Consider the following 13,919-nt stretch of genomic DNA (forward strand, 5'->3'; position numbering starts at 1 on the left):
TGAAGCATTCTCATATTTGCGTTTTTAAAAGACGAGTGTATTTGTGTGTGTCACCCTGACGCATGACGTGCTTGTTGTCGTGTCAGTAGTTGTCACCATTTTGACTTTGCTCTTACTCGCCTCGCTCATTGTGCTTCCTGTGGCCGAGCAGGCTCGTCTCTCCTCCTGCAGTCGGTATCGCCAGAAGGAAGCCGGCGTCACGGTTGACTGCATACCTGGCGTACAAATGTGTTGCTTTTCTCAGGCGTGGTGACGGCAGCAGCGAGAGACCGCAGACAATCTTGAGTCGTGTTGTTTATTGACTCGCAACATTTCAGCCTATTGCTGGTTTAACCCTCCTGTTACCTTCACATGTATCACACATTTTACCCTTTCTGACCACAGCAGGTAAAACCTGAGAGACGTCAAACATTGAACGGGGTCAAATTGACCCTAAAGGTAACAGGAGGGTTAATAAAGTAATCCCTCGAATTGTTTGTGCAATAAACTTACTCTAGAACAGATTACATTTATAAAGTTTATTATGCGTCAAGATTTGAATTAATATTTTACAAACCACAACGTCTGATTACCCTGAAGGTAACGCACGTGATGGCTGGTCCTCACGCTGTAGTGTCCGCCGTATCCACATCTCCCAATATGATGCAAATGTTATGAAGAGACACAACATTACAGCCATTGATCCGTGTAAGTGCCTTTCCATAGGAAAGAGGAGCTCATTACTCGTGCATGCATTACCTGCTCTCTGGAGTGTGTGATTGTTGGCAGAAAGCAGCACAGAGTTCGGTGTCGTCGCCACGGCTGTGACGGCCGACGTTTCTCCTCCGCCGGCGTCTGGATGCACGGCGTCGTCTCGTATCTCGTCTTTAAAACCCTCTCCGCGTGGATGTGATTAATACTCATGACAAGAAGTGTGAAGATATTTTTTTCTATTTTTTAAACACAACCGTTTTTGTGTTTCAACAACATTATATATATTATATATTATTATATATATATTTATTATATGGACATTATATATTTATTTCTTAGTATCTTTTAGGCTTTTCTAAAACAACTGTGATCTAAACAATTCCTGGAAAACCCTTTTTTTGTGCTTCTGACTAATCCTTTAATTGAAAAATAGATTTTTTCTTTTTCCTCTTACTCCTTAGGTCCACTTTGTTATATTTCCACTCGTATTGATTGCTTTATTAAATCTGCTATGCGCTGGTCTGGAGCCAGATCTTATTTCAGCTGAAGTAAGGAACAGCCTCAGTAAACATCATTTGATATTCAAGTAAAAGGTTAAAGTTTTATTCAGAACATTTTAATCTCTTCATCAATCATGACCATGAATTGTTATGAAAACACCATAATTACCTTTTCTGGTTTTATTGATTGGCTGAACAGATTATGCTTGTGCAGTGTTTGAATGGGGAGGTGGCGTCTCATTTGTAGTCAGTAAACACAGAGAACGTGTTTTCATAATAAAAGATGTTTAAACATGAAACAGAATCTTACATTTTTGACCAAATACCTGAATATCGATAATCTGGGGTTGACCGTTGGTGCTTTTTAATGTTTGCACAGTGAGATATTTGATATCTATATTTTAAATTGCATGACTTTAATGCAGCCTATCAGGAAAAGACACACTTGTGCCATATTAAGAAGTTTTAATTAGGTAGCTAACTATTATTATCATTATTGATTAGTCTGTTTTATTTTCTACTTTAATCATTTGGTCTTTAAGAATGTTAATAAGTAATGGTAAAGTGGCAAGTTTCTAAAGTCCACGGTGATGTCATTAAATGTCTTGTTTGGTTATTCCAAAATTATTTCTTAATTTGTAATTCTGAATTCAATATCCTTCTTCTCACATCACGGTATCCATATATTGCCCAGTTCTATAAAATATATTGTGAACAATGATGAATGCCAGTTTGTGTGTGATGGATGATCCATGTTGTGCATGCAGAGATTTAACTGCTTTGTCTCGTTTCCCCAGATATCCAGCGAACATCGACTCTGCTCCCCGTCTTCCTCGTGGCCGTTTCCTTCGACTCCGGGTTGCCGCGCCGACGCAGCCCCGCAGCATGGAGAGCGTCCGCCGCGTCACTGAAGGCTGAGCGGAAGCAACGAGGATCTTCAGGAGATGTTCCAGCGGGGCCTCGTGGCTGCAGCAGCTGGGCTTCAGAGCGCTTTTTTATGACCAGTATTGCATGTGTGTCGGCGGGCACAACCTGCCTACTGCTCAGGCACGGACGTTCCGCTCTGAGACTGGAGCTGGAGAACACCCAACACCGGAGGCCCTCGAGTGAACAAGAACCGCAAAGAAGGGAAGCCAGAAGAGCTGTCGGATCCACTTGAACTCCTTTCAGTGCCTTCTGAACCGCTGCACAGCAACAGCGTCCTCCGTCCTGTGAGGTCGAGTGTCTCCCCCTAAAGAGTCCTCTGTCCTTGTCGTTGGAGTTTCTATGGTTTGCGTGGCTGGAGAATAACCGTGGAGAGGCCGGGATATCACAAGCTTATGGATTTTGAGAAGAGAGGGGGCAAAGGAGAGACAGAGGAAGGGAAAAAGATGTCTAAGACGACGGGCAGCAGGACTGGACATGGGGGCCGGAGTTCGGGGACCAACTCTGGAGTTCTTATGGTCGGCCCAAACTTCCGCGTGGGTAAAAAAATTGGCTGTGGGAACTTTGGAGAGCTGCGGTTGGGAAAAAATCTCTATACGAACGAATATGTGGCCATCAAATTGGTAAGTTCATCCTCAACATGATGTCTTTGAATGTCCAGCTGACTTCTCCTCGTGCAGTCACCTCTTTGACCTCAGAGTCAAACACAGGAAGTAAAGAGGAACCCACTTCCTCCTTCCACAGCCTGGCTCCGTGTCAATGAGTCAACCATTACCGGGGGAAGACGACCAGATTGGATAACATGTTGAACCATAGCTCGCCCCCCGCCGCTTCTCTTCCACAGGACGAGCACGGTGACATCTAACTTTGTGATGTTCAGCTGTAACTTCTCTCGGCTGAAATTCATGCCGTTGGAAGGTTTCTAAAGTCTAAACGGTCGTGTAAAAAACTTAAATCTCACGATCTATCCGACATTTCCCTTTTGTAAGAGGGACTTCCGTTCTTGAGGAAGCTCTCCCTCTAATATGTGCTCACCAGAGACTGAGCAATCAATAATATACTTCTTTGTTCTGTGTCGGCATGAATCCCCTTTTCTCTCAGAGCCACTGGTCATGTCGCTTTTCGACTTTGAGAAACCACATGACCCGTCGAGGCCGGTTGGTTTCCTCCCCGTTGGACTCCAGGTAGTGACCGCTCAACCACTTCCTGGCCTCCACTTCTCTCTCTGCCTCCTCTTCTCTGCTATACACATTGTGCCACTTTGATCACTCTCTTGCAAGCGTAACTCTGACTCCAGCCAAGCAGTCGTGCTGCAGCTGATGGAGGGCGTGGCGTCCCCCCCCCCCCAGCGAGGTTATCGTCTCTACCTCCACTGAAGGCTCTGCTCGCCACGAGGAAGCCAGAGGTTGGCAAACAGCTGTAATGCAGTTTTCCTCTCTAAATGTGTCGTCGCCCGGCTGCCTGTGAACCCTCCCGTCTGTTTGGGTATTTTTATCCCCGTGGTGTGTCCAGCTATATCTGGATCTGGCATTGGGGTCATAGCGCTGCTCCTCTTGTGGCCCGCTGGACTGAACTGTTCATTTGAAGGTATAAAAGTGAGAATAGGAATCAAGCAAATGGGGTCAACGGGTGAGAAAAGCCCAGCGAGTAGGAGAATTATTATTTAATTTTGAGAACACAATTAAGATGGTTAAATTATGTTTTCTTGTATTTTTGATGGCTCCAATTGCTTAGTTTAGATATTAAAATAAAGTATTAAAATGGTAGATTATGTGAAAGGAAGTAATGTCTAAAGATAATGTAACATCTTTGTATGAAAATCATATTGTGACAACATTATATATTTATACCATTAACATTTATAAAAAAAGCACATACTAACTGGAATTTCTCAGGAAATTATTACATTTTTAAACTCTTTAAAGTATATTTGCATATAGTTATACAAAACCATGTGAATGTTTCACATAGGTTTTCCAGTAAAGATGCTCTATTGTGATTTATAATATTCGCCATAGAGCCCACTACTAGTATCAGGCCTCTAATTAAACATCATTTAAAATAAATCGAATGATTATTATTTCTATTAACTGGCTTCCCTTTAATCTGTAAAAAGTATGTTGACGCTTACATATGTACTTTGACCAGAATGATGTAAAATCACAAGAAACAAAAACTAATAATTGACTTTTTTAGACTAGACTTTTTCCAATATCCTCATTAATATTAAGTTGATTCTCAACTGGTAAACTTCTTAGGAATAATGTCAGTTATTCCTATGTGGCGCGTTGATCTCCAAGCAAACCAATAAGGAAGCTTAGATGGAAACCTCAGATTAGTTATCTATACAACGAGTTTAATCTCTCTCCTTTCGTTGCAACGTAATGAGTTGGAGACGCCGACCTCTGCAGGACGCCACACATTGATGACTCGGCGTTGGGCCGGCGCCTTTATGTGCCCGGCGTCCCGCGCAGCGTCGGGCCCGTGGGCGGCGCCCGGCTGCACCTGGGACCAAGGTGGATGGCGGTGTCGCCACGTGACGGCAGAGATGGAGACGTGTGGCCGGCCGCCGCACAAGAGCCTCCGTCAGTGGCTCTGGAACTGCAGGGAAGGAGGGAAGGAGGGAAGGAGGGAAGCGCTGAAAGCTCCCCTTTGTTGGCCGTGTCCAGACACGGGGCTTCAGTCTGCTTCAGCTGGACGTTTCTCACACTGACGAGCGCTCATGTGATGGAGGGCGGCGCCGTGGAGCCACTGCTGTATGCAACACTGCAGGCTTCACTCCCAGCGGGGAGACCCCAGTGTCTTAAAGGGACAGCAGCAGCATTTAAAGTCTGCTTTCTGTGTCGAGGCCCCCCCCCCCCCCGGCACGGTGACATAACTGTCCACTGAGAAAACGACCATCTAATCCTCCGTTTCCCTGAAACGTTGATCTCATCACTGTTATACTTTTAGTATTTGAATGCCGTTGCTCTCTCTCTCTCTCTCTTCAGGGTACTTTCTCACCAAGGGGAGGAGCCCTCTGCTCGCCCATCATTGTGCTGGGACACACCTGTGTCGTCCATTCTTTGGGCTCAGAAGTCAAACTGAATGGGGTTTCACTGAGTTTCCACCAGGCCAAACAAACGCAAACTCCACAGCTTGTATTTAATTATCGCCCGGCTGCATGGAGTCGGTCTCTGAGACGTGCCGCTGGCAATAATAATCAATCGGTAATCAACCAATCGGAGGGCTCTGTCTGTGTGTCCACTAACACTTTTGACATTGTGGCCGTCAAACCGTCCTTGTGTGGGAGGAGTGTAATAAGCCAATGTTAGAGGGTTATTGTCCTGTTGCGCCTCCCATAGCGGAGGGAGTGATATTGGAGTGACCATATAGGGACACACACACACACACACAGTAAACACTGAGACCGTCTGTGCATTGTGTGCCAGCCGTGTGCATACAGGGCAGTGTGTGTGTGTGTGTGTGTTGCGTGTGTTGGCGGCACAAAGCACAGCTGGATTTCAGACTTGAAAATTTAAATTCCCCCATTGTTGTCCCAACACAACGGTGGTCCAGGGCTCTTATTTTTAGCCTGTGAACACAATGGCGCTGAAGTGACGCGTGTCGCTCGCTGACGTCGTCCGCCGAAGCTAATTGAGGTTAATTCCACAATTTGGCTAAATTGTAAAATCAAACACACGGCTGTTTGACTCTTTGTTATTCATAAGGTGTTCTCGAAGGAAATTATCCATCTTGTGCGTCGAGTAATTTAGACGACCAGGTTTGATAGCTCGGTTTGTAGTGTTAATAAATAACGTTGGATAATAAATAAAAAGACTGGAATCTCAGCCAAACCTTTTTTAAAGCTGCACAAATGAGATCCCAGCTAACTGTCGTTCCCCTCAGCGTTACCGTTTGTCTTGGCATCTTTTTTAGCGCATTGTTTTGTTTGAGCATCTTACATAATGCTGTTGGATTCAGTCTCTCTCATCCAGAGGAAAAGAGTGGCGACCAGGGCGCCAGAGACCCGACACCAAATGACGAGTTGTAGCTGCATGTGTAGATCGGCAGATGACAACATGTTGGCGTGACGGTGATGAGGCTCGCTGTGGAGCAATGCTCCCAAGTGGCCAAAAGACGGATTAATGAGGCTTCAAGTAGTTCATAAATGTTGCATCGCGCCCAAAGAGAAGCGATCCAGTGGAGAGGGCACACTTCATGTCCTCTGGCCGAGGCGCCAGAGTGAAGCCGCTCCGTCGGGATGCTCTGAAAGGAGATCTGAGCCGTGGCACTGAGCTCTCCAGAGTTCCCCCTCCCACTGGAGCGTGATAAACAAGAAATAATTTTAAAGGCATAAAAGCTTCATCGGCATGTTTGACTGGAATTAAAGTGACATTTTGACGGTTTAAGTTCCTCCATATCCGGCCTGGGCTCTCAGGGAAGTTCCTGGGGCCGGCGGCATGAATCGATGCTTTGTCAACAGCAGGTAAAGCCCGCCTTCAGTCAACTAGCGAAGCCTCAATGAATCTGTAGCAGCACTGTACGTTCACCCGCTCACAACCTGCACCAGAGAGTCAATGTTGACGACTTCAGAGCAACAACTACAAAGATGTGTAGGCAAACATTAGTGCAAATTGTGACTGCACACAAAATGGGGTTAACTACGTGTGTGTGTGTGTGTGTGTGTGTAGGTCATCACTTTAATTCATTTCAGTTTTATATTTATCTAAATGTTGTGGTCTTTAACACGTTCCCTCTGACCGTCCTGCCCGACGGTCTTTTAAAGCGTCTCAACTGAAGCCAGAACGAACCCTGTCGGATGATGGTGATTTAAAAAGAGCCGAGAAACAAATTGTCCGCAGGTCTGTTTTTGAGACGCAAATCCATTTACACAAATTGATTAAAGCAGCTTGTACCACAAGAAGGAAATAACATATGTTGCTCCGTGGCGGGACATGAAGTGCAATGGGACCGGGACACCATCTGTAGTTATACATATCATTCAAACAGACATTTTAATAATTAATTGTTGATGGTTTTCTCCTGTGAACCTATTCTACTGAAATTGAGCTTTTTATTTTGAGTGTAACGCCCGCACCAGATGCATTGCGCCCTGATTTGACAGTAGATGACCTTCCTGACCTTTAGGATCAGGAGCCATCAGCAGCCACTTGATATCTGATGTCTCAGGCCTGAACTCATCAGACCGCTTTAATTTTATTTTGTTGTCGTCCCCACATGAAACTTAACCACTACGGATAATGACATTTTATTTGGGCTATTAAAGAAAAAGACTACGGTACAGTTTTATAAAACATCCATTGCACTCATGCTGAAAACAAGCACTTTAACCTCAGTTATTCTTTAAGTTAAAACCCAATAAACAGCGTTAACAGTGCAGGCTGCACAGTGGAGAGCGAAAACCACACAAATAATTATCCGTCCTACTTGGTGACAAATCCCTGAATGTCAGGACCCAAAGGAAAGAGTTAAACTAAATGAGGACGTCCACAAAACACTGAGCTGAAGCCCCGCCTCCACAAAACACTGAGCTGAAGCCCCGCCTCCACAAAACACTGAGCTGAAGCCCCGCCTCCACAAAACACTGAGCTGAAGCCCCGCCTCCACAAAACACTGAGCTGAAGCCCCGCCAGCCGTGAAGTCTTTCTTGAGGAGCGATGTTTCCACAACGCACTCTTGTAGAATATGTTGATTTAGTTACATTTGTTGTTGACATTGAAAAGGCAAATATATAAAACATATTTCTAAGCAGCAAATAAAGTTCAACCACTGCTTCCCTAAATAATAACAACTAGAACAGGCACTCGGTAGAGCGCATACCTTCGCATATCACAAGATTGGGCATTGAATTATGAGAAACAGTAGCATGCCAATTGGATAAAAATTGACCGCGCTATGGTAAAAAGAAGATTTTTACCTTTTCATGACCTTGACCTTTGACCCGATCGATCCCAAAATCTAATCAAATGGTCCCCGGATAATAACCAATCCCACCAAATTTCATGCGATTCGGTTTAATACTTTTTGAGTTATGCGAGTAACATGCATACAAATAAATAAATACACAGCGATCAAAACATAACCTTCCGCATTTTCAATGCAAAGGTAACAATGTATTAAACAACTCGATATACACTGAGTTATTGGTTGTTCCCTAAATCCACGGTTGAGGAGGTGCTGCACTTTGACCATGAACCGGGTCCCCGCCCTGTGACTTCGTTTATCTCCCTCGGACCCGTTGAGACGTTCCACTTCAACGTCGACACGATCGGCCTGAAATCACAACGATTCGTCTTTAAATTGTCACACGAAGTGCACCCGGGTCGAAGGTCACAGCTACCCCGCCGCATTCAACTTCCCTCCGGAACATTCTGCCGATGTCTAATTCCGGCTGATTTCGACCGGCGCTAGATTATCGCTCTGCATTTTGGGAGGCAGCTGACGGCTCCATCTGGCCGCGCTTTTAAATCTGAGCTGAAACGAGAGAAGCGCCGCACGCCGGCCGGCTGTCGCTCTCTGACGCCGCTCGCTCCTTAACGCCGCCGCCCAACCGAAAGACACCTGATCACACACACACAAGGCATTATCCTCTCCATCGGTATTAGCTCCACATTTAGCGTCGTTACAGTTAGCGCCCTGCCTGGGTTCGTACGGTCATGGAAAACATGGAAAAGTCATAGAATTTTAAAATGGTCATTTCCAGGCCTGAAAAGGTCCTGGAAAAAACTTAAATCACAGGTTTTGGAAAAGTCATGGAAATGTTATATTCACATGTTCATTTACGCCGAGTTTGACATCATGAATATGTTTTAGAAAGAAAGACGCTGGAAATATTAGCCGGCATACGCTCTCATACTGGCGGCACACATTTTTTTTTTCTCCCGTTGCAAGTGAACGCACCAACTGTAAAGTTCGCTGGTCATTTGTTTGATTTAATGTTTACTGTATGCTTTGGAATTCACAGTTAAAATACTAAATGTAGAGATGCACCGATCAGGTTTTTGGTGCCGATCACTGAAATCAGTATCTGCCGATCACCGATAATACCGATCACTGAAATCGGTATCTGCCGATCCGATAATACCGATCACCGATCACGGTGTCGATTGAAGCATTCTATTTATTGTGTAGCATTATTGCCTAGGACTATGAGGAAATACATATATAAAGCACCTCAAACATTAAAGAAATTACAGATTTCTTTAAACATTTAGGACTTTTACTTTGAAAAATGTCCTAATTGATACATTAAAATGTATTGATTGCTATTGTAGGGGATTTCAGATATGTATGGAACACATCTGCATCATTCATTTCCTGGAACTCTTGGGGAAATCTATATACAGGACTTTTCTTAACATACAAAAGTCTGACTTATTTTTATAAAGTCTTCCTTGGTACAGTAACAATGTTTTAATGTTAGCATAATTTAAGCTAAATCTCAGAAACGATCTATAAAGATACAAAATCAGTTCATTGTGTACTTTTATATGCTAGTGTATGATTTGTCGACATCTTATTTTGAAAAACGGATGTTTCACGTGGTTCTTTCCGCTAACTTTGCAAAACCGGATGTTGTCACATAAATCCTTCCGCTAACGTTATCAAAACCCTCTTAGCTCCTGATGGAATGTGTTTAGCGTGAGCATCTCTAGGGGCTCAGAGCCGCAGACATGTGAGAGTCGGCTGAGTCGACCCAGAGATTCAACTCGGGGGACGGGGACGCCGCTCGGTGGTGAGGATCCCCTCTGACCTCTCACTCTGCGGCCCTCGCCGGGCGCATCGTCTCCATTGCGTTGCGCCGCGATTGAAACGTCTGATAGTTCTCGCAGATGTTACGCCATCTGATCGGCCGTTTTGAGAACGCCGATCAAAACCGATAATATCGGCCGATATGGATCGGTGCCGATCAGATCGGTGCATCCCTAACTAAATGTTCTCACTGTTTCATGGATAAACCCAGATTTCAGGTTGGTCCTGGAAATTTGGTTTAAAGTCCTGTAAATCCACTGGTCACCATGTGTCAGAGCCCTGCCTGCGGAGGCGGCTGATGCACTATTTAGACATCCGAGCCGTCCCGTTTCACATCATGAGTCACATTGCCGGTTGCATTTTGTGAATTGGTTTACGGTTGTCAGGCAAAGGTCGCGGTCTATTCTGGGCCTCGTGCACGATGTCTGTGCCCCTGAGTACGGCGAATGTCGGATTGTCTTTACACACGATGGGCGACGCGTGTCTGCTGCTCGACATCGGGGTTCCTGTGTTTCAAAGTTTGTTTGTGGGGTTCCTTTTTCATATTTCACCACTTCATGGCATCTTGTGATATCAAGAATTTTGTGAATTTCCAATAATAATATAAAAAAAGTACCAATTTAAGCCCTTGACGGTAGAGCTGCTACTATCTATTATTTGTTATTGATACATTTTTTAAAATTGATTAAGTTTGTCTCTAAAATGTCAGAAAAATGGGCAACATGTCCATGTTTAGCTGATTAAAGAGTTTATTTAACTCAAAGGCTCCGCAGCACAAAGTGAGCCGTCTGTTTGCATCTCATCTCTTCCTCTGGTGGCGATCGCGCCGTCAGGGCGACTCCGAGCGACCGCAGCTGAGAGAGAGAGAGAGAGAGAGAGAGAGAGAGAGAGAGAGAGAGAGAGAGAGAGAGAGAGAGAGAGAGAGAGAGAGAGAGAGAGAGAGAGAGAGAGAGAGAGAGAGAGAGAGAGAGAGAGAGAGAGAGAGAGAGAGAGAGAGAGAGAGAGAGAGAGAGAGAGAGAGAGAGAGAGAGAGAGAGAGAGAGAGAGAGAGAGAGAGAGAGAGAGAGAGAGAGAGAGACCACTGCAGATGTTCATACCGGCTTCCAAGTGTTTCATTTTAAGAGAGATCCTTGAAATGCCGTGTAAGGGGCGGCTTCAGCTCAGTGGGGTAAGAGGGCCGTCCTGCAACCGCAGGGTTGTGGGTTCGATCCCCGCTCTCCCCATTAGTTGCAAGTCGAAGTGTCCTTGAGCAAGGCACTGAACCCCCAGTTGCTTCCCGGGCGCTTCACCGCAGCCCACTGCTCCTTAATAACTAAGGATGGGTTAAATGCAGAGAACTAATTTCCCCTTGGGGATTAATAAAAGTGTATATTCTATAACCCCCCCTCCCCCCCACCCCCCGGGCAAATGATGGAAACGATTTTTTTACATTTGAAAATCCCCAAAGAAAATGAGTTTTACGGCTAATGTCCAAAATCCAATTCAACATAATTGTATAGAGCCACATGAGATGTAATGGCATTGAACAAGAGAGTCTGAGCCCTTTTAAAGGCATGTGTGTGGCCACACATGGAACACAAATCACAAAAAACAGGCAAAAGCCTGAACAGCCATGCGTCACGGGGGTCCATTTCAAAGGGGATCCATCACGATGTCCGTGGCCGCTACGAGAGCGTCCATCAGGATGCATTACTGTATCGGTCGTCCCATTGGCTCCTCTCACGGCACCACACGTGGGTCGTCCTTCAATCAGAGGACCGGTGGTTCGATCCCCGGCTCCACCAGTCTGTCGACGTGTCCTTGGGCAAGACGCGTAATCCCTAATGGCTGTTCCTGTGAATGACGATATGAAGCGTTAATGTGCTTTGAGTGATCATAAGATGAGAACAGTGCGATGAAATACAGTCCTGATGAAGGTTCATTGAAGCTGACTGAAAGCTAGATGTTTCTTTTTTTCCTCTCTGGCTAAATACAGCAGCTGGGATTTAAAAAAAATTGTTGGAACACATGATTGTGGTCGTGGAAATGGGTTCTGGTGTGGATGATTCCACGTGTCTTGTTTCTGGAACATTTTGACTGTGGATACGGTGAACCCAGATCCACAGAAAGGCCCACAGCTGCAAGGGGAGACAGCTGAGGCGGAGAGGTCAGCGCAGCAGCCGGTGAGACAGGGAAGTGCCCTCCTGGCCTCGGTCAGCTGCCCCAGATACCAGGCGTGAAGCTGCGCTCTGCGTCACGCGAGCACCGCTCAGCCCAAACCGGCACGCCAGCGATACATGGGTGAGGGGCGTTGGCTTATTTTTTGGATATATATTTAATTTTTTACAAATAATTTATAATAAAGACCCAGTTATGCCCCCCAAAAATTAAATACTGTGCTACACTGAAAATCCTTAAATATACTGTGTATATAAATTTAGCACCTAGAAGTTTATTTAATTTGTTTAAATAAATAAATATATATATATTTATTTAATAATTAAAAAAATTATAATTTAATTATAATAATATTAACACCCATAATTTTAGAAATGTTTTTTTTTCAATAAATAAATATGTATAAATAAAAATATTTATCAAAAAATATATCTTTATAATATTCTAATTAATTTATTTCTAAAAAAATATTTCTAAAATTATATTTTCATTATTTATTAAATAATTATATATATATATATAAAAATTTTTAAACAAAATAAATACATATTTATTTATCTAAAAAATATTTTAATAATATTATAATTCATTTATTTCTAAAGAAATATTTCTAAAATTATATTTGTATTATTTAAAAAAATTATATATTTATTCCGAAGTGTTCTGGAGAAATTAGTTCTGGGTGTTGAGAAAAAATTTATATCACAGTATATTATACGATTTTCAGTGTAGCACAGCATTTAATCTTTTGGGGGCATAACTGGACTTTTTTTTATAGAGGTTTAAGTTGGTTTATTCTAAAATAAGGAGGACATAGAATATAACCAATAAACATCATCTTAATTTATATTCATGAAGCTTTAATTACTATAGAGTTAGCTTGGCCCCAGAATATAAAAAAAAAAATGAAATAATAAAAACTAACATTCTGTAACAATCAGTGTTGTTGAATTGTTGGAGTTCTTCTGACCCGGCCCGACGTCCCTCCACTCCGGTGTTTAAATCATGGACCCCGTCCTTCTCCGCTGTCTCCAGCAGGAACACGTTTGTAAATCCTGGAATTATAAAACTGTTTATTCCCAGGCCTGGAAAAAACCTTTAATCCCAAAAGTTTTGGAAAAGTCATGGAAACGTTGTTATATTCACATGTTCATTTCCACAGTTTGATTCAAAGAATTAACATTTATATACATATTTATTCTTTTAATCAAAAATTAATCTCATTCATTCGTGTTATTTACGGTATAAATTGGGGATGCACCGATCTGATCGGCGCCGATCCATATCGGCCAATATTCCCATTATCGTTTTGATCGGTGTTCTCAAAACGGCCGATCAAAACGGCCGATCAGATGGCGTAACATCTGCGAGAAAAACTATCAGATGTTTCAATCGCGGCGCACCGCAATGGAGACGATGCGCCCGGCGAGGGCCGCAGAGTGAGAGGTCAGAGGTCAGAGGGGATCCTCACCACCGAGCGGCGTCCCCTAGAGATGCTCACGCTAAACACATTTCATCGGGAGCTAAGAGGGTTTGATCAAGTTAGCGGAAGGATTTAAGTGGCAACATCCGGTTTTGCAAAGTTAGCGGAAAGAACCACGTGAAACATCCGGTTATCAAAATAAGATGTCGACAAATCATACACTAACATATAAAAGTAAACAATGAACTGATTTTGTATCTTTAGAGATCATTTCTGAGATTTAGCTTAAATTATGCTAACATTAAAACATTTTTACTGTACCAAGGAAGAGTTTATACAAATAAGTCAGACTTTTGTATGTTAAAAAAAGTCCTGTATATAGATTTCCCCAAGAGTTCTAGGAAATGAATGATGTAGATGTGTTCCATACATATCTGAAATCCCCTACAATAGCAATCAAACTATTT

General features: G+C 43.5%; 1 protein-coding gene across 4 annotated transcripts in view; it reads left to right on the forward strand.

Moving 5' to 3' along the window:
* csnk1g2b (casein kinase 1, gamma 2b) overlaps positions 1 to 13,919 on the forward strand; it is a 35,036-nt gene that overhangs the window by 1,783 nt on the left and 19,334 nt on the right. For all 4 annotated transcript variants that reach the window (XM_056414407.1, XM_056414410.1, XM_056414412.1 and 1 more), the window contains exon 2: positions 1,991 to 2,740. In XM_056414407.1, coding sequence (XP_056270382.1) covers positions 2,513 to 2,740 — 228 coding nt within the window. In that variant the 5' untranslated portion in view covers positions 1,991 to 2,512. The remainder of the gene's footprint in view (positions 1 to 1,990; positions 2,741 to 13,919) is intronic.

The sequence above is a fragment of the Pseudoliparis swirei genome, chromosome 5 (genome assembly GCF_029220125.1).
Source record: "Pseudoliparis swirei isolate HS2019 ecotype Mariana Trench chromosome 5, NWPU_hadal_v1, whole genome shotgun sequence".
Lineage (NCBI taxonomy): Eukaryota > Metazoa > Chordata > Actinopteri > Perciformes > Liparidae > Pseudoliparis > Pseudoliparis swirei.